The 27931-nt window shown below is 50.1% G+C and overlaps 1 protein-coding gene across 1 annotated transcript; it reads right to left on the minus strand.

Annotated features, from left to right (window-relative positions):
* Positions 1 to 27875, minus strand: LOC134037634 (kinesin-like protein KIF21A). Its single transcript, XM_062483042.1, is given in 35 exon segments — positions 1 to 1418; positions 1517 to 1716; positions 2038 to 2208; positions 2364 to 2481; positions 2759 to 2917; positions 3037 to 3211; positions 3565 to 3701; positions 4028 to 4060; positions 4223 to 4423; positions 4806 to 5023; positions 5128 to 5182; positions 5589 to 5646; positions 6450 to 6470; positions 6808 to 6973; positions 7085 to 7186; positions 7497 to 7691; positions 7906 to 8053; positions 8150 to 8301; positions 8513 to 8689; positions 8791 to 8990; positions 9328 to 9516; positions 9626 to 9740; positions 9851 to 9908; positions 10456 to 10503; positions 11289 to 11477; positions 11589 to 11652; positions 11809 to 11998; positions 12298 to 12493; positions 12737 to 12852; positions 13315 to 13482; positions 13861 to 13992; positions 14365 to 14514; positions 14749 to 14921; positions 16589 to 16821; positions 27545 to 27875. Coding segments are annotated over 35 exon segments (4782 nt in total). The 5' UTR covers positions 27589 to 27875; the 3' UTR covers positions 1 to 1387.
* Positions 27876 to 27931: the final 56 nt, after the last annotated feature.

Genomic DNA, 27931 nt, shown 5'->3' on the forward strand with positions numbered 1-27931 from the left:
CAAATTACATTTATTCTCACACTGCATCTGATGGGAATGAACTACAAAGTCAGAATTTGCTTACAATATATTATTTACATAAAGCTGTGGTCAAGAACCCCAATTAAAAATCCCATTATTGGAATACTTGGGTCTAGTCCATACTGCTCAGGAAGTGCTTCTGCTCTCTATCTACAGTATGAGATGATTTACAGGCACTGGTAATACACACTCCCACACAAACACACACACACACACAGCTTTATGGAAAACAATCCATATTGTGCAGGCCAAAGTGCACTCAATCCAGACTTCCAACAATGTTCTCAAAAAGGGTTCAGACAGAAGGACAGTTGGAAACGGAAGATTGGAACTTTGGAAGCGTTGGAACGGAAGAAGTTGTCAATATGTAACCTAAATAAATAAACATTTTACACAGAACAAAAACGATAAAAAACAGTTCCCGTTTTTCATGATTTGAGTAAGACCACAGAGGAGGTATACTTCAGAAGTACAACAGGAACAGATTAACGACTCGTAATATTTTTTTGCGTATTGGACAGGAAAACAGCCCTTTGGCCACACAGAATGTTCTACGGAAGGGACAGGTATCACAGTGTTCAAATCAAATCAAACTGGAGAAGATAACAGATATCGTAAACCACGTGACATGACCCACATTCTCGTTGATACGGCCTGACAGGAGTTGTGTTCCTTCATGGTGGGACAAGATGACGTCTATGTGTCTACAGCAGAGGAGACTGAATGTAGTGAGACCCACTCACACCACACCAAGAACCACAGAGGTACGTGTGAATGTGTGTGTATGTGTTCATGTCGTATTGTGGGCTCTTGACAAAGGGAAATGTTGTCTGTTGCAAAGCTTGCCTCTTCTCCCAATGTTTAGCAGTAACTGTGTTGTGAGTCACAGTCCTTCAGTCTTTATCCTTCACCACAACAGATACATCTGAACACACAGCCGGCAGAATATGGATTCTAGGGATTGTGGGTTGTCGAGACCGTCAGTATGAATGTCTTGCTGGTGGTTAGGCAGAGGGATTCTGAGATCACCCTGCTTGAGATGTGTACCAGCCCGCCTGGTATCTGATTGACATTTCCAGTCCAAATGAAGTAATGGACACAATATGCCTTCACCTATCACCTCGCATCTCATTTGGGAGACGGGGACTTGCTCTACTGAGCATGTGCAGAGTGAGTTTGTTATCGAGTCATGTCCAATCACAGCCGAGAGTTGGTTAGGCTGAGAGGGAATAAGGAATCAGTCGCTGAGCGATCACAGTGCTGGAGATTGCAGGTCTGGTTGTCTGTAGTGGAAAGTGCTAGTTCCTAGTTCTGGTCTTCTCCCGGAGTCCAGTTCTATCAGTGGACCATCTTCCTTCTGTGCACCTTAGGCCTGCCAAATCTTCACTGTCCGGTCACTGTTACACACACACACACACACAGCCAATTTTAGGAAGCAGAAACGTAAAGAAGCAAAGCCGTATAGTAACCCCACAGTTGATCTGCTTCCACTCACTCTGACGCTGTGAAGACATGGCTGCTGTTGGTAGCCAAACCGTTGATGGGGCTGTCGTGTCCCCTCACCTCCCCTAGGGGTGCCAGAGAGTCAGCGTTCCAGAGACGCAGCAGCCCCCCTCTGCAGGCACTGAGCAGCACTGGGTTGCCAGGCACCACCCCCAGAGCACTCACCCAGTCTGCATGGGCGCCCGACACCTGCTGTTTGGAGGGAACACACCGTGTCAGCGGAGGAGGACGCGAGAGCCCTCAACGTCGCCAGCGCACACAAACACCAAGGCGCCACGCGTGCAAAGAAGGGTTGGCAAGTTAAACGTGTGCTGTGTTGTATTCTTACATATATTCAACTGACAGCTGATAACGTCTTCACAGCGCGCCCATATCAGAAGCGTTTCACACACTTCACATATCACACACCTGTCACATACCTATACTGTTTCTGAGCCATGTAAAGCATGTATCATGACAGCTCCCTCAGGAGTCCCTGTGGGCTCTTCACGTGTGTGAGAGAGAGCAGGCTACCTGCAGCAGGCGTTTGCTGGTCAGGTCCCATCTCTTGATGCAGGCGTCTCTGGAGCCGGTGTACAGGCTGTCTCCCTGCACCAGCAGGCCCTCCAGGCCCTCCTGGTGGGCAGGCTCGAAGCTGTGGCAGGACGTCACGCTGCCCTGGGCCCCCTCAGCCACCTCGAACATCTGGAACACATGCAGGGACACACACACATGTGTACACACACAGGCACACGTACATACACACACACACACACAGGCACATGTGTGAGGGAGGGCAGGCGCACACACACACCTACACGTGCCAGATGGCAGGAGTGGTCAGGTCTTGGTGCGTGTACCTTGATGTGGTGGTCCTTGGAGCCTGTGAAGACCACATCCTGACCGTTCCCCATCTGGTCCACCGTGAGGCACATGACCGCACCCAGGTGGCCGGTCAGCTTCCCCGTCGACACAAACCTGCCGAGGGCACAGCAGGAGGTCAGGACGCCACCAGTACAGTTTACAGTTTTAACCAGCTCAGAAAAGTAGCCTTTTACCACACACCTACAAGTGATTTATAACACTACACAAAATCAGTTTACTAACATGAGCTTATCATCCTCAAAGTCAGAAGTAAACACGAGTCAGAACTAGACATAGTGTCACAACTGATGGTTAAACAGTTAGGATCCCTGTCTAAGCTACTCTGCTGTATCAGTGTTGAAGCCCAGGCGTGTGGTTCCAGCCTCCTTACTTCCTCAGGTCCCACATGCGGACAGAGTTCCCCGAGGCTGCGTACAGGAAGGACCCCGTGGGGTTCAGAGAGATCTGGTTGATCTGGTTCTCTCCTGGGGGGATCGTCAGGGACTTCAGAGACGCACAGCTGCCCCCTGTGGACACCTGGCCTGAAGACCTGGAGAACACACACACACACAAACACATTAGGATAGGATAGCGTCAGTATTAGGACACACTAAGATCACAGAGTGTGTGTGTGTGTGTGTGTGAAGGCATATGAGCAGGAGAACTCACGTGAGTGTGCGTATACACTTGGCTGAGTCTCTGATGTCCCAGACCTTGATGTAGGCGGTGGAGACGGTGAACACGAGGCTGGAACAGTAGCGGACTGACAACACACTGCTGGGGTGTTCACCCAGAGACATGATCTCCTGCCCGGTCACCAGGTTCCACACCTTACACGTACGGTCTGACACACACAAACACACACACAGTTTAATAACAGCGTCATAGTAAATTGCCTGTGATCCACAGACAGTGTGCGTGATGGTTCAGGCAGGAGGACTCAGTATGTATTACTTGATACTTTATTTCACACGGTACAACGGAAACACAGAACCAAGGGTGAAGGCCGGGGAGGTGGATGCAGCAGATTAACAGAAAGCAACCTGTGTCGCACTAGCAAAGCAGAGTGCAGCGATATCCTGATTAAATAGCCCGCTCTGCTAAGGTGTGCCCCTACTGTGTGATATGACGCGCTGCTAGTGACGCGCGTGCGTGCGAGAGAGAGAGAGAGAGAGAGAGAGAGAGAGAGAGAGGGACCTTTAGAGCCGGTGAAGAGCAGGTCGTCCGTGGCGTCCACACAGAGGACAGGTTTGGTGTGGCCCTCAGCCACGTGGACACACTGCAGCCTGGCTGCCCGGCTGCCCCTGGGGGCCGACACTGGGTTGATCACCCCCCTGGGGAGGAAACAGGAGCCACTTACATTTAGTACATGTAGTCATTTAGCAGATCAGATTATCCAGAGCGACTTACAGTAAGTACAGGGACATTCCCCCCGAGGCAAGTAGGGTGAAGTGCCTTGCCCAAGGACACAACGTCATTTGACACGGCCTGGAATCGAACTGGCAACCTTCAGATTACTTGCCCGATTCCCTCACCGCTCAGCCACCTGACTCCCTACCAGGTTAGGTCACCACAATCTGTCCATACAGCTCTGCTGTTATCGTTCAAGTGTTGGACCGATGAGCAGATAGGTGTGACAAGACTGAGATAGAAGACTTACCTGTGACCTTCGAATACTGGAGACTCGTCCAATCTTCAATACAAACAGAGAAAGTCAATTTACTTACGAAGGGGAAAAACATCAAAGAAGGTTCAGAATTCTTTTTATTCAGATGAGTTAACTTAGTTGATCAGTGTTATACTACTAGCTCAGGTGGGCATGCAGTGGCAGTGAGGACAGTCACACCGCTCTTACAGTGGTTTGGTGTCCGAGCCTTTGGCCTTGGCCTCCAGGACAGTGTGTGAAGGGGGAGGTGTGGGCGAGATGGCGGGCGTGTGTGAGGGGGGCGTGAGGGTGTGTGTGGGCGTGTGTCCCCTCTCCAGCATCCTTCTGCGGGTCAGAGGGGAACGCTCCAGAGACCTCTTCTCAGAACCTGTGGGAGACCTGGCTCCAGACCTGCACAGGAGGCGGGGGGAAGGGGGGGATATAGAGTCAGAGAGAAATAGACAGGAAATTTACATTTAGTCATTTAGCAGACGCTCTTATCCAGAGCGACTTACAGTAAGTACAGGGACATTCCCCCCGAAGCAAGTAGGGTGAAGTGCCTTGCCCAAGGACACAACGTCATTTGGCACGGCTGGGAATCGAACTGGCAACCTTCAGATTACTAGCCCGACTCCCTCACCACTCAGCCATCTGACTCCCTTTTAAATAGACAGGAAGTGGCACTAAGGGGCATGGCAAGAGGGGGCCTGCAGGGGGGAAATACTGAGGGGGGTGAGGAAGGGGCAGCATCTGAACATTAGAGGCAGGTGAGGGTGTAACTGGACAGACTTACAGGCCAGCTATCCTGGCAGACTGGGCCGAGGGGGAGACAGTGATGTCCCTGTCAAGGGGGAGTCCGGCCGCGGCCCCCATCTCCCCTCCCCCATCCTGACTCCCCCCCAGCCCCAGGGCCGGCAGAGGGGAGGAGAAGTCCCCTGTGGGGGAGTCGCAGGAGGGCTCCCCTGAGCTGGCGTACAGCAGCTCCATCTGAGTGGTGGTCCGCCTGCGGGCCTGTGGGGGCGATTGGTCAAAGGAGTCAGTCAACCAATCAATCAACTACTTTTTCAATCAATTATGACCTCGGCCTATCAGTGCAGTGGCACTTGATCCAGTACCTTGCTCCTGGGCCTGGACTCTCCACACAGCTTCATCAGGTCAGACGCCAGCGAGCTGGGAACATGGACGAGCAGTTTTAACCTTCAGCCTCCATCACTGTCCTACTGCCTGGTCAAGGCTTTGAGTCATGCTGGAGTTACTTTAACCAGCTTCAGACTCTTAGTATTCACACATTTATTAATTAGATTGTTTGACAGGGACAATGCAGTTAAACATAGCTACAGAGCAAAGTTTGCAGCTGATGTGATGCACATAGAGTTTCTAGCAAAAGCTAATTTTCAACTCCCGTCCCTGGATGAGCCTTTCTACAATAGCACATAATAAAAACAATATACAATTTTAAAAATACAGAATAAGAAAATACACATTCAGAACACACGCATTCTAGGAACTAATTCGAAGGGTACACAATGCAATTGTACTAATTGAAAACTCATTCACGCATGACGAGGACATTTACCTTCCGTCAGCAGCAGGACTGGGTGTGGAGTCATCACCACTGCTTTCATCTCCGTTTTCTGGTCCAAGGTAACACCAGGAGGAACATACACAGTACCGGGTTACAGACTGCTCCAACAGCTTTACAACACAACATCTCGTCTAAACAATAAAACTGCATCCTGCATGTAGAAAATCATAACTTTCTACTGGAATCAATCATCTACAACCATAACTTTTAACATAGACCCTTTGCATGTTCTGAGAGTAGGCAGTGTTTTCCAGACTCATACAGTTTGGGTTTCAGTTCTGAATTTCACACACACACAGGTCAGAGGTCATAGGTCTAGTATAGTGCAACGAGGTATGAGCTAGGTGAGATTAAGGCCAAGGTCAAATAAAACCAGTTTTATTAGTCTGATGCAGTCCCTCCATGTGCATAGTCTTGTGGCGTCCATCTTGATAGGGTACAGTAGTAGTGAGTGGGAAGGGAGGGCAGGATTACAGGTTTAGGATGGATATATATACCACACCAGCCAACATTTTAAGCTATTTTAGAATGTTTGCAAATAGCCTAAAATATATAATATGTAAAAAATATGTCCTGGCTGTTGGACATGAGCTCAGCTTTAGACTAGTACTAATCTGTAGTAGTCAGATCCTCATGGGCGTCTGACTGGTAGTTATCCACAGAGACAGAGAGAGAGAGAGTAGGGGGCACACACTCTCATGCACCTCATGGCATTGTTATTTCAATAACCGGGTTAGTCTCTGATGAAGGAGGGAGGCTGGGGGAGGCTGTGGGAGGCTGGGGAGGCTGGATGGGGGGAGGGGGGGGTGCCATGCTCTCTGGGACAGTACTGTGCCAGTCTCAATTACTTACCCACTGCTAGGTTACCTAGCTCTGTTTTAATACAGCCAGACAGAAAAACAAAACAACAAAGAAACCAAAATCAGACGTCAAACCAAAGGTGGAAGACCGCTCACTTTATCTTCCAGTTCAGCCTCAGGGCTCTCTCGTTAATGGTCTGCTGTTTCCTTCATCAATTAGTACTTCCTTGTTTTAATCAATCCCAAAGACACAAACAAGTAAATTGTGTTCTGTTGAACTTTTCCAGAGAGCAATAAATCTATACCGAGGCTGAACGCAAAATAAAGTGAAGATGAAGAGGTGGTTGAGCGAGTGAGTGTGTGTGTGTGTGTGTGTGTGTGTGAGTGTGTGAGTGTGTCTGTGTGTGTACCTTGCAGAGCGTTCCCCAGCAGAGCGTCCAGCTCAGGGTTCAGCTCAGCCTTCTCCTTCAGCATGTGGAACAGCAGCTGGTTCTGGGTGGCGCTGTTGATCTCTGTCTGCTTCAGTCTGCCCTCCATCACCTTCACCTGAGACTCCTTCTGAGCAGCCTGGAGACCCTGGGATTGGAGGCGGGTTAGACACACGCTCGCACACGCCAAATATAGTCACACACACGTGGACTCAGCACAGCGCTTAATTGCACACACAGACACATGGGAAAAAGGTACCTTGTTGATTGCCATGGAGATGAAATGGTCCAGGAGGAAGCGAGCCTCGGATAGGTTACATGAGCTGATCACCGCAATGATGTCCACCGTGTCACCTTCCTCCTACAGAGCAGCACATTCATCATCATCCTCCTCCTTATGATCATCATCCTCATCATCATCCTCCTCCTCCTCCTTATGATCATCATCCTCATCATCATCCTCCTCCTCCTCCTTATGATCATCATCCTCATCATCATCCCCCTCCTCCTCCTTATGATCATCATCCTCATCATCATCCCCCTCCTCCTCCTTATGATCATCATCCTCATCATCATCCTCCTCCTCCTCATGATCATCATCCTCATCATCATCCTCCTCCTCCTCCTCATGATCATCATCCTCATCATCCTCCTCCTCCTCATGCTCGCACCTTGGCCTCCTCCATCTGCATGATGTTGGCCTGGCACTCTGCGATGTTGTCGTTGATGTAGTCGATGTTGGCGCTCAGAGACTCCAGCTCCTCGTTCAGAGAGCCCAGGGTCCGGTCAGCATCGGCCCCCTCCGTGGCCAGCTTCTCCCTCCTCCTGGAGACCTTCTCCCTGCGCCTGGTCAGGTCCTCACGTTGCTGGGAGAAGGACGGGGGGGGGACGGAGGGGGACGGGGGGACGGAGGGGGGGGGGCAGAGGCCATGAAGTCACTGAGCCTACATTACAGCCTGATGCAAACTTTAGTTTAGGTAAACACAAACTGTAGCCCTCATCAAGGTCTCCACATTGAGGATTTGCTGTGGGTGGTGAAGATCCTGGTGTCAGTCACGTGACTGAACTGTGATTGGCTACCTTGAGGAGACGGTTCATGTCGGCCTCCATGTTGGAGATGGTCATCCTCTGCATGATGATGTCGATGACGCGGCGCTCCAGAGACTGCCACTTGGCCCGGGCTGTCCTGGTGGAGTAGGCACTGCCCATCCTCACTGGAGACTTCCTGCTGCACGGGGCAACAGAGAGGTCACACACACACAGGGAAATATGTACACACACAGGACATTGACAGGTACACACACAGGTGAGCTGGTGTCTGTACCTGGTGCCGTTGGGGGCCGTGATCCCAGCAGGGTGGAGCCTCCCCAGGGTAGGGGAGGGGCGGTGGGAGAGCTCCTGGAGGGGCTCTGGCAGGCTCACCTTCCTGCTCACCTTCCCTGAGGCCGGCCTGGCCTGGCGTCTCAGAGCAGTCACCTGGAGGACACACAGCTGGTGAGGCCCACCATCCCAACCTCACAGGCAGAAAGAGGCTCAAGCCTGTCGTTAACTCCCAACTACAGCACTACCTCCAGCCCAGGCCCCAGCCCCAGCCTCAGCCCTCAGCCCCCAGCCCCCGGCCACAGCCTCAGCCCCCAGCCCGGCCCCCAACCTCAGCCCCCAGCCTCAGCCTCGGCCCCAGCCTCACCTCCTCAGTCTTCCTCCTCAGGATGAGCTCCTGCTGCCTCCTCTGAGCCTCCATCTGTCTGAGCTGGTGCTCCTGCCTGCGCTGGTCCTTCTTCAGAGAGGCGATCTCCCTGTTCCTCCGGCACTCTGACATCCTGCTCTTCTCCTGCTGCTCCTTCATCTGACGCATCAGACCCACCTGAGGAACACACCGGACATGACCACCGGACGTGACCATCACACGCCACATGTTTACACTACACCAGACCATGTGACCATGTGACCACGTATCTCCCCTACCTTGGTCTTCTTCATCTCCGTCACGTCCTGCTGCAGTTTCTTCAGCTGCTTCTCGTACTGCGACTGGTTCTTCAGCAGGCGCCCGTGCTCCTTCTGCGCCGACTGCAGCTTCTGCATCTCCTTGTTCATGGAGCTCAGCTTCTTCTCGTACTCCGCCTTGATCCTCTTAGCCTTCTCCTCCGTGCAGGTCTCCACAGAGCCTGGCGGGGGCAGTGTGTTGTTCCAGAGTGTGGTTGTAAACGTGTGTGTGTATATAGTTCCACAGTGTGCATGTGTGTGTGTACATAGTTCCACAGTGTGCATGTGTGTGTGTATAGTTCCATAGTGTGTGTGTGTGTGTGTGTGTATATAGTTCCACAGTGTGCATGCGTGTGTGTATAGTTCCACAGTGTGCGTGTGTGTGTGTACATAGTTCCACAGTGTGCATGTGTGTGTGTATAGTTCCATAGTGTGTGTGTGTGTGTGTGTGTATATAGTTCCACAGTGTGCATGCGTGTGTGTATAGTTCCACAGTGTGTGTGTGTGTGTGTTGCGTACCCATGTTGTGCAGCACCCTGTCCCTCTCCAGCTGGGTGTCTCTGATCTTGCTGTGCAGCATCATCAGCTTCTGCTCGTACTGCTGTTTGAGCGTGTGCAGGCGACGCTGACTGTTCTCCAGCTCGTCAATCAGCTTCTGCTTGATGGCAATCTCACACGTGATGTTGGCCAGGTCCGCCTGGAAGTTCTCTGTCCACACACACACACACAGATGTAAGGACACATTGACACCCAGTACTAATCGCACAGACACACCTCCACAGACTCCTCCTCCCACAGACAGAGAACACACATGTACCTTTCTCATCCAGTTCAGAGTCCGACTCGTCGGAACTGTCCTCTGCCTCCATCTCATAGTCCTCTTCCTCTGCCTCTGCCTCTGCCTCGTCTCCTTCCTCATGGTCACTAGTCTCCTGTTCACACACACACACACATGCACACACACACACACACTCTTGGCATAAGAAGAGGGTTGCCTGATCCCTGATCATGAACAGTAATTCATAAAGGATGTTGGACATACCGCCTCCGGCTCCTCACTGCCTCTCTCCTGCTCGTTGTCTGGGACCTCCTTGATCACACTGCAACACAGACATGCTGACGTTACACATCCATCCCCCCCACAGGAGCAGGACAAGGTTTATTCACACAAGGATCAATTAACTGTAAACAATACATCCGGTTAGAACCTTGATCAGAACTCAAATCTGTGGTGTTGGTTATGAGAATCACCCTTGGGGACAGTGTTAGTAAATGATTGAGTCCGGTCACCGATTGTGGCTCTGGGCCACCAGCAGCACTAAGGAGGGTTGGGGAGATGCTAGGGAAGGTAGGTCAATGGTGCGGCACAGTAGCTAGGTAACTTCTGCACAGCTAGGCAGGTGATTGGATTGGTTTAGATGTTCTGGTTACAGGGATTGACAAAGCACAGAGCGTAGGGGTGAGGAGGGGTGAAGTGAGAGATTGTGAGTTGGCTCCCCCACCTCAGGACTGACAATTACCTGAAGGAGCAAAGGCTATGTTAGTTAGGAGAGGGATTAGTTAGGCTTGAGAGGGAGGGGCAAAAATATACACACAATACTATAAGAGGGGGGGGGAGAGAGAGAGAGAGGGGGGGGTGGTTCAAACCTGGCAGGTTTAAACTCCTCCTGGTGGCTTCTATCCAAAAGCAGCAGTCTTGTGGGTCAAAGGTCGGAAATGATGGGGGGGCAGGGATGAAGATGAAGGTGGGGGTGGATGTGGGGGTGAGGATGAGGATGGAGGCAGGTTATCCAAGAGGAGAGAGAGAGAAAGAGAGGGAGAGAGAGCGGCAGAAGACAGACCAGGTTAGCTTCAGAGTGTGACACTGTTACCGTCTGCTGGATCATACGGTGTCTTTCTACGACTGATCTAAGGCTACAGGACTGCTGCCAACACAGGGAGCCGATGCCACCAGACCAAAGAAGGAAACAGAGAGAATGGGAGAGCTAGAGAAGGATATGGAGAGTGAGCGAGGGGAGAGAAAGGGACCCGTGTGGATCTGGAACATGATGGAGCTTGTTAAAAACTCATCATCATAACTGTTGTCATATTTGGGTGATTAGAGGAGACATTGGGAGGGCAGAGCCTAATTACCCACAACACACCAGGACACGCTTCCTCACCCTGGCAACAGTGCAAATCCCCCTGGCCCCTCACCAGTCTCCTCTAACCCCCCACCCCACGTCACCTCCGTCCAACTAACAGTCTCAGACGGATTAAAGGCTTTGTTCAAAGATAAACTAATGTCTAGTTTACTGGGTGTGTTTGCATGGTTGTATGGGAACATACATGTATATATACACATAGCTTGAAACCATAAATAACAATTTAAAAGCACAACACAACAGTTCACAAAGGGCACCATGGCAATGGACAATAACAATATACACACACAGAGAGAGAGGCGCCACAACAACAACCGGCTACAGTGCAGACTTCACCTCTTTTTCTTCTTCCTCTCTTTCTTCTTGAGTTTCTCCAGGTCTTTCTTGGCAAGTTCGATGACGTCGTTGGCCTCCCTCTCTGGGGCGAGGAGGGCGGGGCCTCCGTAAAGGGAGGAGCGCGTGGAGGCGCGGGAGAGGTTCTTCCGAAGGCCCTCGTTGACCGCCTCGCTCTCCAACAGCTTGGCTCTAGGCGGTTGAAGAGGACACCCACGTCAGCATACAGGGCTGTCACACAGCCAGCGCCCCGTGGTCACAGTACAGTTGTGTTTATAGAAACACTGCTGCGGTGCATTTTACCTGAGCTCCTCAATCTCTTTGATGTAGTTCTGAATCATGTTCCCAATTTCCTCATTGCCCTCACCTGGAAACAGGACACAAAATGAGCTTAGATTCCAAAAACTCTTCACTGAGCATTTGGCCCCGTCCCTCTCCCACCAAATGCTTCCAAAACACTCCTCCCCCAGTCTCCCCTGGTCCTCCCCACCTCCCCAGTGCTGCGTCCCCACAGGAGGCGTACCTGCCCTGGCCAGGGTCTGGTTGACCTGGTCAGACACCATCTGTGTGAGCCTGGCTCTCTGGGCGTCGATGGTCTCCTGCATGGCCTTCACCCTCACCCTCAGGTTGCTGTTCTCCGTCTGCAGCATGGAGTTCTCCTGGACCAGGTCGTTCATGCCCTCCATGCCATCCTCACCCATCGTACGCTTGCCCTGCTCAGGAGAGACACGGGGGAGAGCAGGCGTCACATTCACCCAGGAAGTAGAATACTCCATAGAACACTCAGGAAGTAGAATACTCCAGAGAACACTCAGGAAGTAGAATACTCCAGAGAACACTCAGGAACTGCAGCTGATTCAACAGTGATGGTAAATGTACTTGATTAAATCTGTTCTCCCTCTATTCCTCGACCACAACCTCAATACCTTCCACTCTCTTCCTCTCCATCCCCCCTTCCGTCCCACCTCCATCCCCCCTTCCATCCCTCCATCTCCCCCTCCCTCCCTCTCACCGTCCTGTACTCCATCAGCTCCATCTGCAGCCGGGCTATCTCAGTGCGCAGGGCGCTGATCTGCTGGCTGGCCTTGTCCTGGTTCACTATCACCTTGTTCTTGATGTTCCTGGCTCGGTTAGCGTACTTCAGGGAGTTCAAGGTCTCCATGAAGTCACGGTCAGACGGGCTGATACATGCTATCATCACCGTTTGGCTGGGAAAACACACACACAACATGCACGTAAGAAAACAATCATTTGACTATAGGAATAATTACAATTGACAATTGTGAGACTAAGTAGGCTAGATCATCAGGGATAATGATCAAGGCACAATTGCATCTTTAATTTACAGCATATACAGTAGGTTTCCACAATTCATTTCTTTCCACCAGTGGGGTAGAACATAGGAGCAGCGGACAGGAAGTTCAGAACGGCAAACAGGAAGTGAGACATACCTGTTTCCTCCCAGGGAGTCCTGTAACAGCCGGGTGAGTTTGGAGTCTCTGTAGGGCACGTGGCTCGACCTCTTGCTCCTATCTCCCAGAGCACTGATCACGTTCCCCAGGGCGAGCTACATCCCACAGGACAGATAGGAGAGAGAGAGAGAATGGATGTTTGGAAAGAGGATTCTGGTGGGAGTTGATGAGAAAGTTGTGAATGGAAGGTGACCATGCTATGGGTTGCTCCAGAGTCATTCATTCATTTCAACGGGGGGAATGTCCCTGTACTTACTGTAAGTCGCTCTGGATAAGAGCGTCTTCTAAATGACTAAATGTAAATGTAACAAAAATATGGCCATGAAATGTTCCAACCAGCAGGGGGCAGTGTCACTCCTATATAAAGCTCTAGCTACCAAGACAACAGGTGGATCCCAAATATGACCAGTTACTGTATAAGTGCCCACTATGCAACTCTGGCTAGCACTTAAAACTGTCTAACACAAAGTGTTCAGACCAGTCTGGCCCGGTCCAGTCCAGTTAAGACCAAACTAGTCCAGACCAAACCAGAGTAGTCCAGTTCAGTCCTGTCGTACCAGTCCACAGTTGATGGAAATGCCCTCCTTGGCTCGGTCCCCTGTGGCCCCAGTCCTCTTCAGCCTCTCAGAACCTGCCAGGTCCACAAAGTGGAACTTAGCCGTCAGCGTCTCAAACTCGTTCATCTCTGACGAGCCGTTGGCCAGGCGGTTGTCTGTCTCGTTGTCCTGGAGAGCAGATCACAGGAGAAGGGATTAGAAAAGTACAGAACAGACAGCAGGGAGATACTGCAAACAAGCTAGCCTCCGACTCATGTTCAGTAAGACGTCAACTAGTCAACGACTTCTAATAGTGCATATTGACCACAAGTACAGAGGCTCATTGTAGCTGTGGATAAAGGCTGTGTCGTTGGGGGATGAGGGGGAGTGGAGAGTGATATCATGCCCAGCTGGTGAGCTGGTCCCTGGGGAGCTGTGTGTGGGAGGTTGGGCAGCCCTGGTTCTGGTTGGCTCCAGTCCGGAGACCTCCAGCAGGCTCCAGCGTTGTGGAGCCTGTGTGTGTGATGTGTGTGTGTGATGTGTGTGTGACGCGGGAGTGCCCCGTACGTTGTCGGGTGCGCAGACGCGGACTTGGCACAGGTGGATGGTAAAGATGGCGTGGGAGCGGGAGCTCTGGGCGTTCATCTGAGTGCTGGCTGTCGAACGACACAGAGCGCCCAGCTTCAGACACTGCATCATCTGTTAGAGGAGAGAGAGAGAGAGAGAGAGAGAGAGAGAGAGAGAGAGAGAGAGAGAGAGAGAGAGAGAGAGAGAGAGAGAGAGAGAGAGAGAGAGAGAGAGAGAGAGAGAGAGAGAGAGAGAGAGAGGGAGGGAGAGGAGAGAGAGAGGGAGAGGAGGGAGGGAGAGAGGGAGGGAGGAATGGAGGAAGGAAAATGGCTTCTTAGCTCCATGAAAAACTTTTGTTTGCTTGATGATAAACATTTATGCCCATTACTTTCACACGAGAAAACCACATTTCTCCTTGTCCCACTGGTACAGACTACAGGCTCATGATCTGCTTTCATCTCTGCCCCCTCGGCCGTACTGCTCCTGGGTGTGACTGGCTCTGACCTCGGCCTCTGAGGCGATGGTGCGGGTGGTGACCCCCACAGTGTAGATGCCTCCAGTCGCGTCCTCGTGGATCTTGACGTGGGACTTCTGCTTCCTGGCCTCCATGTCTCTGGTGGAGTCGAACAGGTCCAGCACCTCCTCGTTGTAGAGCTGGAGGGAGAGTAGGGCCAGGAACACAGGAAGTCAGGACTTGCAGTAGCAACAAGGTACTAACAACGACGAAAAAAAACTACCATAACATAGAATGCATAGTTTACCAAATTCAGTTTTGCTACTATTAAAGATCACAATGCTCTTTCAAGATCATCATCTACTGCCTAACCTGGGAAGGTCCTTAGCCCTAGTCTCTATTCTACCAGCACTGTGCTAAGCTTCGTACAGTACCTCCAGGAACTGGGCGTTGATTTTGAACTCGGGCACTGGTCTGCCCTGCTCCGAGGCCGCCTGCTTGCGCTCCTCAATGCCCCGGAACAGGTGGCTGACCGCCCGCGGGATGATGCCCCAGCTCATCCTCACCAACGCTCACGTCAAACCTGTGCCCATGGTGTACGTCTTCCCTGAACAGTCTGCAGGGAGAGGGAGGTTGGGAAGGGGAGAGAGAGAGAGAGAGAGATGAGAGAGAGAGAGAGAGAGAGAGAGAGAGAGAAGAGAGAGAGAGAGAGAGAGAGAGAGAGAGAGAGAGAGAGAGAGAGAGAGAGAGAGAGAGAGAGAGAGAGAGAGAGAGAGAGAGAAGAGAGGAGAGAGAGAAGAGAGAAAGAGAAGGCAACAGAAGCGGGGGGGGGGGGAGAATGAGAAAGGACATCAGCATGGTTCTTATCTATTATTTTTACAGGAGCGTGGAAGAGAGAGGGTGTGGTGGTGTGAGGTAGGGAACAGGGCCTGATAGGCTGAATGGGTAAAGGTCTCAGCCTGGGCAGAGGAGAGACATAACTTGAGGCCTGTCAGAGCCCCGGCCCCTGATAGGTGGAGCCCCTGATGTATGCGAGCACCACTCTGGGGTTGGGGGCTCTATTGTCATGGCGACCACAAGAGGAATGCGATGCTGAGGCCAGAATCACACGTTGGTCCTCTGCTCCCTGCCGAAAACCTGAAAGAGACCTGACAGAAGAGAGACAGAGGGTGTGTGTGTGTGTGTGTGTGTGTTTGACCCACTGAACCCCCTAAAAGAGTCTCTGACAGGAAGACAGGGGGGGGCTGAGAACAATGTAGCGAGGGAGGGAGAATGAACTGGGCACAGAGGAGGATAGACAGACAGAGAGAAAAAAGAGAGATTAGAGAAAGGAAAGGAGTGAAAGGCGTTTTGGCTCCAACTCAGAGCCCTGGAGGGAGCGCTGGAAGAAAAGAAGGAGAAAAAAGACTAAAAATACAGCCCATGCCAGACTAATGAAGGTGAAGGTGTAAAGAAAAAACTGAGGAGTAAATCTTGCAAGCCAATAAAAGCCTGGGGATGGGTAGTGTTGCAACACGCCCGCTGATGGTGTTGACTGAGGCTTCACTGCCTGTTTGCTCTCCCTCACGTCACATGGGAAAGTAGCTCCAGCTAAACTAAGAGAAGAACCCACAACCACTTTTCAATTGCTCCCAGTAAGGCACAGTCAAGTTGCCAAAATAATTGTACACAATCTTTTCCGGCGATTATCATTTAGGATCAGTGTTGCGTGTTCTGTTGACTGACTGTCTGTCGAAACAGGTGTATGTTTTTCTCACAGGTGCGCGTTGTGGAAGAAATTGGGATTTCCTGTGTACTTACATTATTCACTAATCAATAGAACTAGTCATTGGATACTAGTTAGTATGTTCTCATGTGAGCTTGCTATTAATACGAGTAGATTGTGTCTATGTGTCAGGGTTAATAGATGTTTGGGGTCAGGAGAAAGTACTGTTTAAACGTCCCTTGTCCCATGACTACAAGGAGAGCTCCAACTATGATCTTTCTAGTCTGAGAGTTGTCATGTGTTGGGAGCTGTGAATCTCTTTCTCTGAGACTGTTGTAACATCATTACTGCCTGACTGTCACTATCTATGTTTACATTCTTGTGCCCTATAAAAGATGGTCCTCCGGCCTTCAGAGCGGAGAGAGACATGATTGAGACCTAAGCCTGGTGTTGTGTTGTCATTTATTGTCAGATTATAATTATAAAAATCCAGAACTCAACTGAACTTAGTCACTTTGTTTAGAAGAAACGGACATGACACTTTTTTCATCAGCGTACAACGTGGTTACGTGTTCTAACCTGGCCGTAGGCGAAAATGGTGGCATTGTATCCTTCGAAGCAGCCCTCGATGAGCTTCTCGGTGCAATCGGCGTAGATGCTGTTCTGCTGGGAGTCCATGTCGAACACATAGTCGTACGTGAAGGACTTGTCTTTACCCAGAATCACCTGGGGCTCGCCAGGCATCACGTACGTGCAGATGTGACATCCCTCGATCTTCTCTTTCGCCAGCTGGGGACGAATCCTGGGGAGAGAGAGAGGGGGAGAAAGAGAGGGGAAGAGAGAGAGGGGGAGAAAGAGAGGGGAAGAGAGAGAGGGGAAGAGAGAGAGGGGGAGAGAGAGAGGGGGAGAAGAAGAGAGGGTTTGAATACACATCTCTGACTGGGCCTTCGCAGATACATTAGTACCATCAGCTGCTGCGGTTGATGAAAAACAGACCACTTCATTCACTACAGTCAGATTCAGAGACACGTCTAACGGCCTGCTGGGTGAAAAAGAGAGAGAGCTATTGATCTGTCTCTGCACCAGCATCGTTGGCCTGACGTGTTGACATGTTAAGTGGTGGTGCGCAGCCCTGGGCTGTGCAGGTAGTAAACTGCTCTCCACCAGGAGCACGTATAGCAGCCCTCGCAAGCCGAGCTGACTGTGCTGTATCATGGGGTCACACAGTAGAACCACTGTAGCATTTCTGATGTTTTTCTTCCCAGTTTAGATGGTAATGAACTCAGAATATGCCGTTTTGGGTGGACTACAGCCTCTGTGTGCGGGAGGTGATGTGTGTGTGTGTGTGCGTGTGTGTGCAGGAGGTAACGTGTGTGTGTTTGTCTCTCAGAGAGAAGACATTGCTCAGTACACTCCCCAGCAGCCACATACACAAAGCAGTCAGTGTTCACTGCCCCTGAGAGAGGGAGATGGAGAGAGAGAAGTGGAAAGTGAGGAGGAGAGAGAGATGGAGAAGGTGAGCTCTACTAACATGTTAGGTAAACAGTCCCACCCTGACTGTTATTACCCTCTGTAAGCTTTCTTCAAGATAAATACATTCACATGACATCACTTCCTCTTGTGCGGTTCCTGTTCCTGTTGCAGCCCATCAGTGGACTCCCTCAGTGGGGGGGGGCTAACGGATCATTCTTACACCGTCTCATGTTTGCTGTGTATGTTTTGTGTTGGCAATGTGTTTGTGTATGTTTCAAGATGTGTGTGCAATTATGTGTGCATGCTCGAGGGTGTGTGTTTCTGTGTGTGTGTGGCCACAGTAATGTAATTGTGTGTGTGTGACATCAGATCCCAGCTATTTAGCATCCCCTCTCTGGGATTACACTGTGAATGAGAAAAGGGGGAAAGAGCGAGAGAGGGATGAGGCAAAGAGGTGGAGGAAAGACAGAGGATCCATTATCAGTAACATTACACCTCCAGGACATTATGTGGGTCATTCCTTGCTTCTAATGAAAGTAAAGGACTGTGATACATGGTTGGGTTTGTTGTTCTGTTGCAGATTCTCCTACTGATGACGTAAGACTAACAGAATAACACTTCACCAGTGTGTGAGTCCAGTCAAGCCCTGTGACATCCCCTGTGTCTCCCAGAGAGAGAGAGAGAGAGAGAGAGAGAGGAGAGAGAGAGAGAGAGGAGAGAGAGAGAGAGAGAGAGAGAGAGAGAGAGAGAGAGAGAGAGAGATATAGAGAGAGAGAGAGAGAGAGAGAGAGAGAGAGAGATATAGAGAGAGAGAGATATAGAGAGAGAGAGATTTGTTGTGTGAGAAAAGAACATTGTGATAGAGAGTTGTAAATAACATTAAGACTACGTACAGTTGTAATTCTAGTGTAATTTGGTTTGCAGTTGGTCCTGCTGTGAGGTCATCAAAAGTGGACAGGTTAGAACTCCCAATGCTCCCTTTGATTGCTGGTACAACTGTACATCCTATTCTACAGTTTAAAAAGTGCATGATTAGTAGACTACTGTGCACGTGATGAGTGATATACAGAGAGCAGCTTCATGTTCATGCGTTCAGAAGGCCTAGAGCCTGTGGCTGGTGTAAACACACTGGCTGCATGGGGGCTGCTCTCATACAGACATACTCTGTGTCCACTTTCACCTATGAGCACCAAACCCTCTCTCACACAGGAACTGCTGCTGAGGAGAGCTGCACTGGGGAACATAACGCTGACACACACACACACACACACGCTCACACACACACACGCTCTCACACACACACACACAGACCCTTAGACCTTATGCTATCTAGCACACAGGGCCTGAACCCAGGGAACAGACCTTGCTCTGATAACAACCACGTGGATTTATCCTCCCTGACAACCCAGTGACCCGGCCCAGGGCTTATCCTGCTCCCTGGGGCAGAGCAGGGCTCAGGGGCAGGGGGTCTGGCCTGGGCGCTCTGGAGGTGGGCTGGGCAGAGGTTGTGGTTCAGAGAGGTAGGGTGCAGATCACTGAGCACTCCTATGAGATGAAAGGTTGACACGCACCCAGACGCCCACACACATGTTCAGCCATAGGAGCTCTCTCACACACACACACACACACACACACACACACACACACACACACACACACACACACACACACACACACACACACACACACACGCACTCTTCCTGTGTGACAGATTCGGTTAATCTCATGTTGTCGGCTTCATTATAGCGATTCCAATGACAGCCAGGAGCAGAGCACTCCCCAACCTCTCCTTCAATCACTGACCAATCACAGCCTAAAGAATGAGGGGGACTGAGACTGATTGGCAGAGATCTACAGGGCCACGTCAGGTTATGTAATGGGAATGGAACGCTCCAAATCCAGCGAATGCTAGAAATGTGCATGTCATTAAGATGATAATACCCTCTGTAGAAGGACAGCTCTCTCTCCTAAACTCCAAAGCAGCACCTCCTTTACAAATACGCTCTCAGCAACAGAGTTATCTGGGGCACTCTCTCTGTGGCCGTTGTAGACACAGACACACACACACACAGTGACCTGGTTCAAAGGGCTGCAGCAGCTTGGTCACATTTTCAGGCCCAGTCTAATCTGCTCTTAAACCAACATACTCCAGAGAGCTGCTCTCTAGCCTCTGGTCTGGCAACAGAAGCTGGGGGGAGGGGGGGGGGGGAGGTACTGACCACAGCTACTGACCCCAGGTGACAACCACTTGACGTCCTGCTGACTACTGGCTGTTGGCTGACCACAGAATGGCATAGAAGGTTCTTCACATTGATATCAGAGGAAGATTTGTGGTAGTCTATGTATTATGCAGGAACTGTGGTTCAAGGTCTCCACTGAAAAGCTGATATTGCAGTATTTGAGACACGTATATTGGATATGCTGGTAAACAGACGTGAGTCAGCGTAATCGTCGTTATCTTGCTGACTTGCTGAGCTGGGAGGAGTGGCTGACTTCACACTCTCTTCCTCACTCTGAGCCAATCATAGTAAGGGGAGATGCTGACGTTGTCCCTCTACACCAACCACAGAGAGCGCTGAGTCACTCTGCATCCTGACAGAGCGCAGAAGCAGCAGTGGCCTCAGGCATCATCTAATCACCTGTCTGCTGTTGTCCCTCATCTCTGGGCTAATCCAATCCCAGCACCACAGACAGACACACAGGGCCATCTATCAGAATCATGAGTGGAAATAGAAGCTGGACTAGTCTGGACCACAGGAAGAGCAGCACTTATTTACAGTACTGTCTCCTCCACAAACATGGAGAAAGAAACATTTAGACAAAGGTCAGGGGTCCAGAGCTGTATATCAAATTCAGTAGAAAGCATAATCTCAGACAGGCAACAGCAAGGTAACAAGCCAGAGCCATGCTATGAGAGACATGAGACTTTCTGCTCTTGGTTGTCTAGAGGCTGAGCCAGTCTCCTGGGTGTGTTCAGAGCTGAGGAGGAAGGAGATCCAGAAGGTTCCACAGGGCTCAAACAGGAGGTGAACTCCTGTCCTGCGGGCGTGGTGATGGAGGTCTGGCAGGCTCCTCAAGGTTCGAAACACTCAGCTACTGACGCTGATGAGGCCTGCCAGGGGTAATGAGAGATCTCCACACACCTTGCACTGTGTGCACACACACGCACGCACGCACGCACACACACACACACACACACAGCAGTGCAGACCAATTCACACACGCCCACATTCTGAACACACACACAATGTAGACAGTTACTAAGCTAGCTCCGTCTCACAGCAACTCTTTTTGTGTATCCCACGCAAACTCAGTCACACACACACACATGCACCATTCCATGCTTTATCTTGAGTGGAAAATGCTGAAAGGTGTGTTTAAAAGGGTGAATGCTGGACAGTTTCTCTATTCTTCAGGAATAGGTACCTGGAGGAAACATGATCTCTCCAATGCTTTCATACGAACACCTCTCCCTTTCCCTCCCTCTCTTTCCCCTCTCTCTCTTTCTCCTCCCTCCCTCCCTCCCTCCCTCCCACCCTCTCTCTCTCTTTGCCCTCCAGAACCTCTCTAGAATGACGTCTTTATGTAACAGCCGACAGGCGGGCAGAGAAGCAGCTGGGAAAGACAGGTTGACCTAGCCAGGTTGTGTAACCTGTTCTGTCCCCAGGAGCAGGAGGAAGAGGAAGGAGAGAGCGAGAAGGAAGTCAATCGGATGGGAGGATTTCACTATTCCACTGTCATCATCAGGACACGACAGGACGATTGTGTGTGTGTGTGTGTCTGTGTGTGAGGCACCCTCCCATTTCCCTTTCTTTATGCTAGTGTTGTCCGTTGTCACATTATGGTCACTGAGCGTGTGTGTATACTGTATGTCCTGTACAGTATGTGTGTCTATGGTGGGTTAGGTAACTAGCCCATAACAAAACATTCTATATTTACGTTTTGCGAAATGCACTTATATAACGCGTATGGTCTTAAGGAGTCGTCGATGCGTGCGGTGGTGTCTGTGTGGAGGGTCAGCGTTCAGCAGCAGCTGGGGACAGGGTCCCTCTGCCCCAGCTGAGGCTCCCTGTTCAGCAGGGCTGGAAGAGGGGCTCTCTGTGAACAGCCTCGACATTGTTCCCCTGTTGGGAATCAGGATCAAAGGGCCTTTGGCTGTGTAATTCTCTTCAGTTCTCTCCGAGAAACAGGTTCCAACAAGTAGTTCCACTGAGACAGCGGAATAAAGAATATTATCAACACCACTGTTTTATTAATCCTGAGGGCAGCTTCTTCTCACCTAAATAAAATCAAACGGGAAAATGATTTTTTCCTTCAGTGTTCATCCTAAAAGGGTCTTTGACTAAAACACACTGCCCCGCTCCCCACCCCCCACAGACTCGCTCAGCCAGAGGGGTGATGTCACTTCAGTTGCCAAGGCCGTCTGTGGAGGACGAGGGGGAGTGTGGGAGAAGCAAAAGAGAACTGGTGCCGACTCAGCATTCTAGAATATCCCCTCGCTTCTCACTCACTGACCTGGACTGGCCTGGCCTTGGTGTGGTTTGGCCTGGCCTGATGTTGTCCAGTCTAGCTTGGTGTGGTTTGGCCTGGCCTGGTCTAGTCTAGCTTGTTCTGGCCTGGTCTGAGAGTGGCTGGACTGTGCGCTGCATGCTTGAAGGACTGCTGCCGTCCACACAGGGCGCCATCACTCGGTGTCGGGGTCACTGCCCACCACACTGACTGCTTCCTGGGTCAGAGGTCACCTTGCAGCTCTGGAGGAGGACAGGAAGAGCAGGCGGGGGCTGTCCCCTTCAGTGTGTCAGCTCAGGGGGGGTCCCAAGGACAGGGGGATGACTCCCTCCCTAACGCCTGTCACCGCTGACCAACAGCTGGAAACATTCTGTTGTGAAGAGAGAGTGGTCAAATCCACCATCCCATAATACCGGCACGCAGGGCACGTCTGCTGTTGAAATAGCAGATAAGAGAAGTTCAAATGGGCACAGGAACCATGTCAGTGGGATATTTCAGATGGAAATTCCAGCCGTTAATAATATGAATGTTTGACATGGCACAGTCAAGGTAATGAATGATAATTGCTGGAAAACGATGTGTGGGCCACATTCCTCTGGTGTTGGGAGAACCAGCAGCTGGTGGCTACCAGCCTTGGCCAGGTCCCTGGAGCTGTGCCATCTGGGCTGGGGTGTCCTTTAGAGAATCTCCACAGAACCACGGTGGTAATGTCATGGTTGTGTGGTTTTGGAGCTGGTGGTATACTGTCCTTGTAATGTGGTCTAATGACGTAGTTTGATTCTCTCTCTCCGTCTGGCTGTCTGTCTGTCTCTCTCTCTCTCTCTCACTTCTCTCCCTCCCTCCAGGGTCTAGTCTATGTAGGGGTTTGAGTGTAGCTCAGCAGTAAATTGAATACAGCACATTAGCTATGTAAACTGAGGAACAGTGGGTAAAGCACACACACACGAACTCTGCAGTACGACGTCACAGGCATGGGTTGTGACAGAGGTAGCCACAGGGTGTGCAGCAGGTGTAGGACCCTGCCACAGTAGGCTAGCAGTCTACCACAGCCCTCTAGCTAGGTGGCATGCTGGTTATTGAATAGCTAACTACAGTTGGCTATATCACATGACAGGGTGGTTGGCAGATGGTTTGCATGTCTTTGTGTTTCGGATCACAGCACCTTCCTCATTACTATTGATGAGAAATGGAACACAATAGCGTTTTTCCTGTTCAGAAGCAGCAGTTGGACTCTGCTCTTTAACATAATCCACCCTAGGCCAGGAACAAGGGGAGGGGTCAAGCTCTGTTCAGACCCACCAATAGGAGAGCTCCAGAAGAGAGGCTTTGTGGGAGACCATCATCAACCACTGATTGAGTCCAGAGCTGCAGTTGCAGGGTTCGGCTGACAGTAAGATAGTTATAGTAACCGTTAATACATGCTTTCTGTTCATAGTGTCTATGTTTGAGCTAGATGTGGATAGTGACCAATAAAGACTTCTTTAACGGATTAAAACCATCTCACAAAGGCTAACTCAACTGTCATCCACTTAAAATCTGCTTCTAAGATGAACCACCTGAAACTCTAGACTCTTCTACCAGCACAGACGACTGTGGCTCCACGCTGTGAATAATTAAAGCTACACTTGAAGGAGATCGATGTACAAACTGGTGTGCCTGCTTGGGCATAATTTTACGACACACTTACTAACTACATTGCTCAACCCAGTTTAAACTGACAGGAAACTGCAAGTTAACGTGAACACTTCTTCAGGTGCTCCTTCATGCTGCCAGTATGACACAGCAGAAACAGGTGCAGAATGAAAGGAAACCGTCTATATAAACATACATCTATTCACCCCACCAAAGGTCACAATAAGACTTCCTTTATTATGAGTAGCCACAAAGACGCCCAGGTCCACGCCTCTTGGCAGTTCCTGTAAACACACACACACGCGCACACACTGACTCAGACAGATGGACTGTTACATAAGCAAGCAGCACCTTAAGCTCTGACATGTACGCAGGGAATGAAGGTAGCACTGTGGGAGTCAGGTGGCTGAGCGGTTAGGGAATCGGGCTAGTAATCTGAAGGTTGCCAGTTTGATTCCCGGCTGTGCAAAATGACGTTGTGTCCTTGGGCAAGGCACTTCGCCCTACTTGCCTCGGGGGGAATGTCCCTGTACTTACTGTAAGTCGCTCTGGATAAGAGCGTCTGCTAAATGACTAAATGTAAATGTAGCACTGCGTGGAGGGAGAGGCTACAGAGCGCGCATCAGAAACAGGCCATGTGGATGACGTGAGGTGACTCTTCTAAGCACGGGAGCATATGAAGCCCATGTGACCTGTGTGGCTGCCTAGGGGTCAGGTCCCAGTCAGCGCTGTGTCTATCTGCCGTTCCACGTGTTCCACTCCTTTCCCTACTGAGGTAATCCGACGTTCCTCTTCAGTACCACGCCAGAGAACCACGTTCGGTTAAGACTTTGAGACTCGGACTTAACAAAAGATGAGGTGCTTCTGTGCTAACACCCCGACACTTTCCGTGTCCTGTTCATTAAGTCCTACATAACAGCATTACTGTGATAACAGCCCATTTGAGCTTCTTGCTTTGAAGCAGGGATAAGGAACGACTCTGTGCTAACAGACAGCATTAGCCCAACAGGCACAGACAGGCTCTGTGTCTCACAACAGCTATAGTGATTACTGAACACTCCGGCAGAAACAAGAGCACCATTTCAAACTGTTAGAAATCAGTGAGAAGCTGTCAGTTGAAGTTTCTTAGGAGTGCTCACGCTGATAATGCTGGTATGTTGCATCTCAGAAATCATTTGTGTTGCCATGGAGGTAAATCTTAATAAAACATCAACACACTGCAATGAATGGAATTGTGTGCGTGGTGTGTGTGTGTGTGTGTGTGTGTAGCTATGCATACACTTTGACAACTACGATAAATCCTCAAGACTAATGTGGCGTGGCGTTGCCACGGCAAATTTGAAGTTGTAAAATACAACCGGACGATGTTTAAACATTAAAATTGATTCAATACTGCTAAACATGCTGGTAGGCCGACAGCAAACATGACATGACCAAGTCCTCAGACACAGAGATTAGGACGACATTCTCTCAGGAGAGCTGCGGCCATAGAACAAGCTTGCATAGACACAAACACAGAGACCCAGGACAGAAGTACTAGACCTCTGACAATGTCATCTGGTGTGTGTGTGTGTGTGTACTCGTGTGTGTGTGTGTGTGTGTGAATGTTTGAGTGTACGTGTGTTCTTAGCAGATCTCTTCTAATTGGTGAGTGTTCTCCTGATAGCTGTGCTAGAACAGGCCAGGCCAGGGGGGGTTAGGTTTGCCAGGGGCAGTATGGACTGATCAGCTTACAGACCTCCAGGATTAGTGACGAGGCACTTTCCCCGTCTCCAGCTCCGAGCAGCAGGGCCCCCCAGCTGCCCAGGTGTCATGGGAGGGTTATGGAACATCCATCAACACCACCATTATCCCTCAACCCATCTTCTGAACACACATTTCCCTCGTTCATCTTCCCTACAAAGTCACTGATTGGCTCTGCCATGACCAGGTGACCTGAGACAGTAGCTTCTCCTTCAGACTTTGGGACGTGTACCACCAATACTATCAGTTTTGGGACTTGGTTGACGTAATCACTGATCTGATGTGAGCAGTGGAGATAGCTACATATACATCTTCACAATCACCAGTCAGCTTGTAGGGTGCAGGCTGTCTCAACTCCACCCACGGGAGGGAGGGATGTGAGGCCTGACTGTTGATTAGGAGCAACTGACTAAATAACGGGTTGAGAGAGAGAGAGAGAGAGAGAGAGAGAGAGAGAGAGAGAGAGAGAGAGAGAGAGAGAGAGAGAGAGACAGAGAACAAGCAAATGAGTATACAGTGTAGCACATAATTTATGAGGAATGCTTTCTATGAGGATACAAAGGCATAGGATACAAAGTTTCACACATGAACACACAATTGTATCTGCATATACAGGGGGTCTGTTACTGTCCAGTGTGTAGATAGTGTTTCTGACTGAGCAGTGGGGCTGTTACTGTCCAGTGTGTAGATAGTGTTTCTGACTGAGCAGTGGGGCTGTTACTGTCCAGTGTGTAGATAGTGTTTCTGACTGAGCAGTGGGGCTGTTACTGTCCAGTGTGTAGATAGTGTTTCTGACTGAGCAGTGGGGCTGTTACTGTCCAGTGTGTAGATAGTATTTCTGGAGCTCCTATCCAGATATTATTTTACAACACCACTATGCAATTCGTACAATGTTAACAAAATGTGTTATACACAGTTATTTTCACTACGACATGTAATGGGAAATTTGATTAACATGAAATAATATGTTTAGATGAAGATTAAATAAAGGAATGCTAGTGCAGGTTGTCACGGGGACTTGCCTCTGTCCCTTTGCCTGATTAGCTGACCTCTGAATATCTCTGAGGGGAGGGAGGGAGAGTAATACAGAGTGAAAGTGAAATAGAGAGAGAGAAAGAGTGAAAGAGTGAGAGAAAAGAGAGAAAGCAATCTACTGGGACTACTGAGAGAGTGAGATACTGTCGGAACAGAGAGTGAGTGTGAAACAGAGAGAAAAAACAGAGAGGTTAAGAGCGATAGACTGAAAAACTGAGTTGAGAGAGAGAGAGAGAGAGAGAGAGAGAGTCAGAAAGAAAAGGAGAGAGCAGGCCAGGCCAGGCAGCCGAGCCTGTTGCTGAGCCCAGACAGTGGGTAGGTAAACAGTCCTAGGTCAAAGTCTGGGTGTTGTAACTGGAGAAAGGGCGCCCGTCCAGGGAGATGGAACCTAAGATGCACAAGGCTTTTTCTCTCTGCTCTACAGGTCCTTCTCACATGACACTGCATATTTACATCTCTCAAACACACGCACGCACGTGCACACGCACACACACACACACAGCCCTGGCTGTCACAGCTCCCTGCTGTCGGCCCCTCCTGCCATGCTTGTCTATTGTATCATAGCATTACATTGATTAGTGTATTGATTTGTTATACATCTCTGTGGTCTGGTTTGGTATGGCTTCCCCCCTAGTACACTCAAAACACATCATCCACAGTCTTTGATCACAACAGACCTTGATCTAAAATCAAGAAATATTTAGCGGGAAGTGGCCTATATAATTCACAGTGAAAAGAATAGCAAAGTAAAGGGAAAATCGTTCTGTAGACTAGGCTTCTGCTGCAGCTTATCCCGGTTCATTCATGAATCCTTATCCTCAGCAAGTCTTCAGAACAGAGACAGTAAGTAGCCTACTGTCAGCATCAACAAAGGGATTCCACGGCATGGAAGCGACCATATTTTGGCTGCAGGATGTTGCGATTCTATTGGTTGTGTTTAATTTATCAGAATGAATGAACTCGCCCATGCTAGTACACCCACCGTAGTGGTTTTGTGCAACTACTACGACTAGGCCTTCAACACCGCGTTTACCAACACCCGGCATGCTCACAATAAGAACAGGTAGATTTTAATGGAGAGGCGTGACCAATATGAGCATCTCTCCATTGGAAGAGCGATTCCTCAGCCTTACCTCAGGGCAACTCGCACAGTACTTTCATCCTGTCCGCTTGTCATGGTGCCAGAGGGTCGTTGTGCCTGGACAGGCAGGATATAAATAGCTTGATTTTCTTTTTCTTTATCGGCTTACGGACAACGTCGTCCCCAAGGCGCATGAGCCACGGTCCAGCTATTCTCCTTGAAAAGAACGTATCATTTCAAAACGAGAAGGTTACTGTGCTTATATCCTCTAGTATTATGCTGTCACACCACATTTTCGGTTCAAGTAAACAACGAGCTCAGAGATCACGTCTTTAAAGACATGGCTTTATTCCCAGTATGTGCTTGCTCGGAGCCTTGCGGATTGGAACAGAGCCGATACACTTGCTCGCTGCGTGTATCTAGAGAAAGACGACGTCAC

Source organism: Osmerus eperlanus, chromosome 17, assembly GCF_963692335.1.
Source record: "Osmerus eperlanus chromosome 17, fOsmEpe2.1, whole genome shotgun sequence".
In the NCBI taxonomy this organism is placed as follows: Eukaryota; Metazoa; Chordata; class Actinopteri; order Osmeriformes; family Osmeridae; genus Osmerus; species Osmerus eperlanus.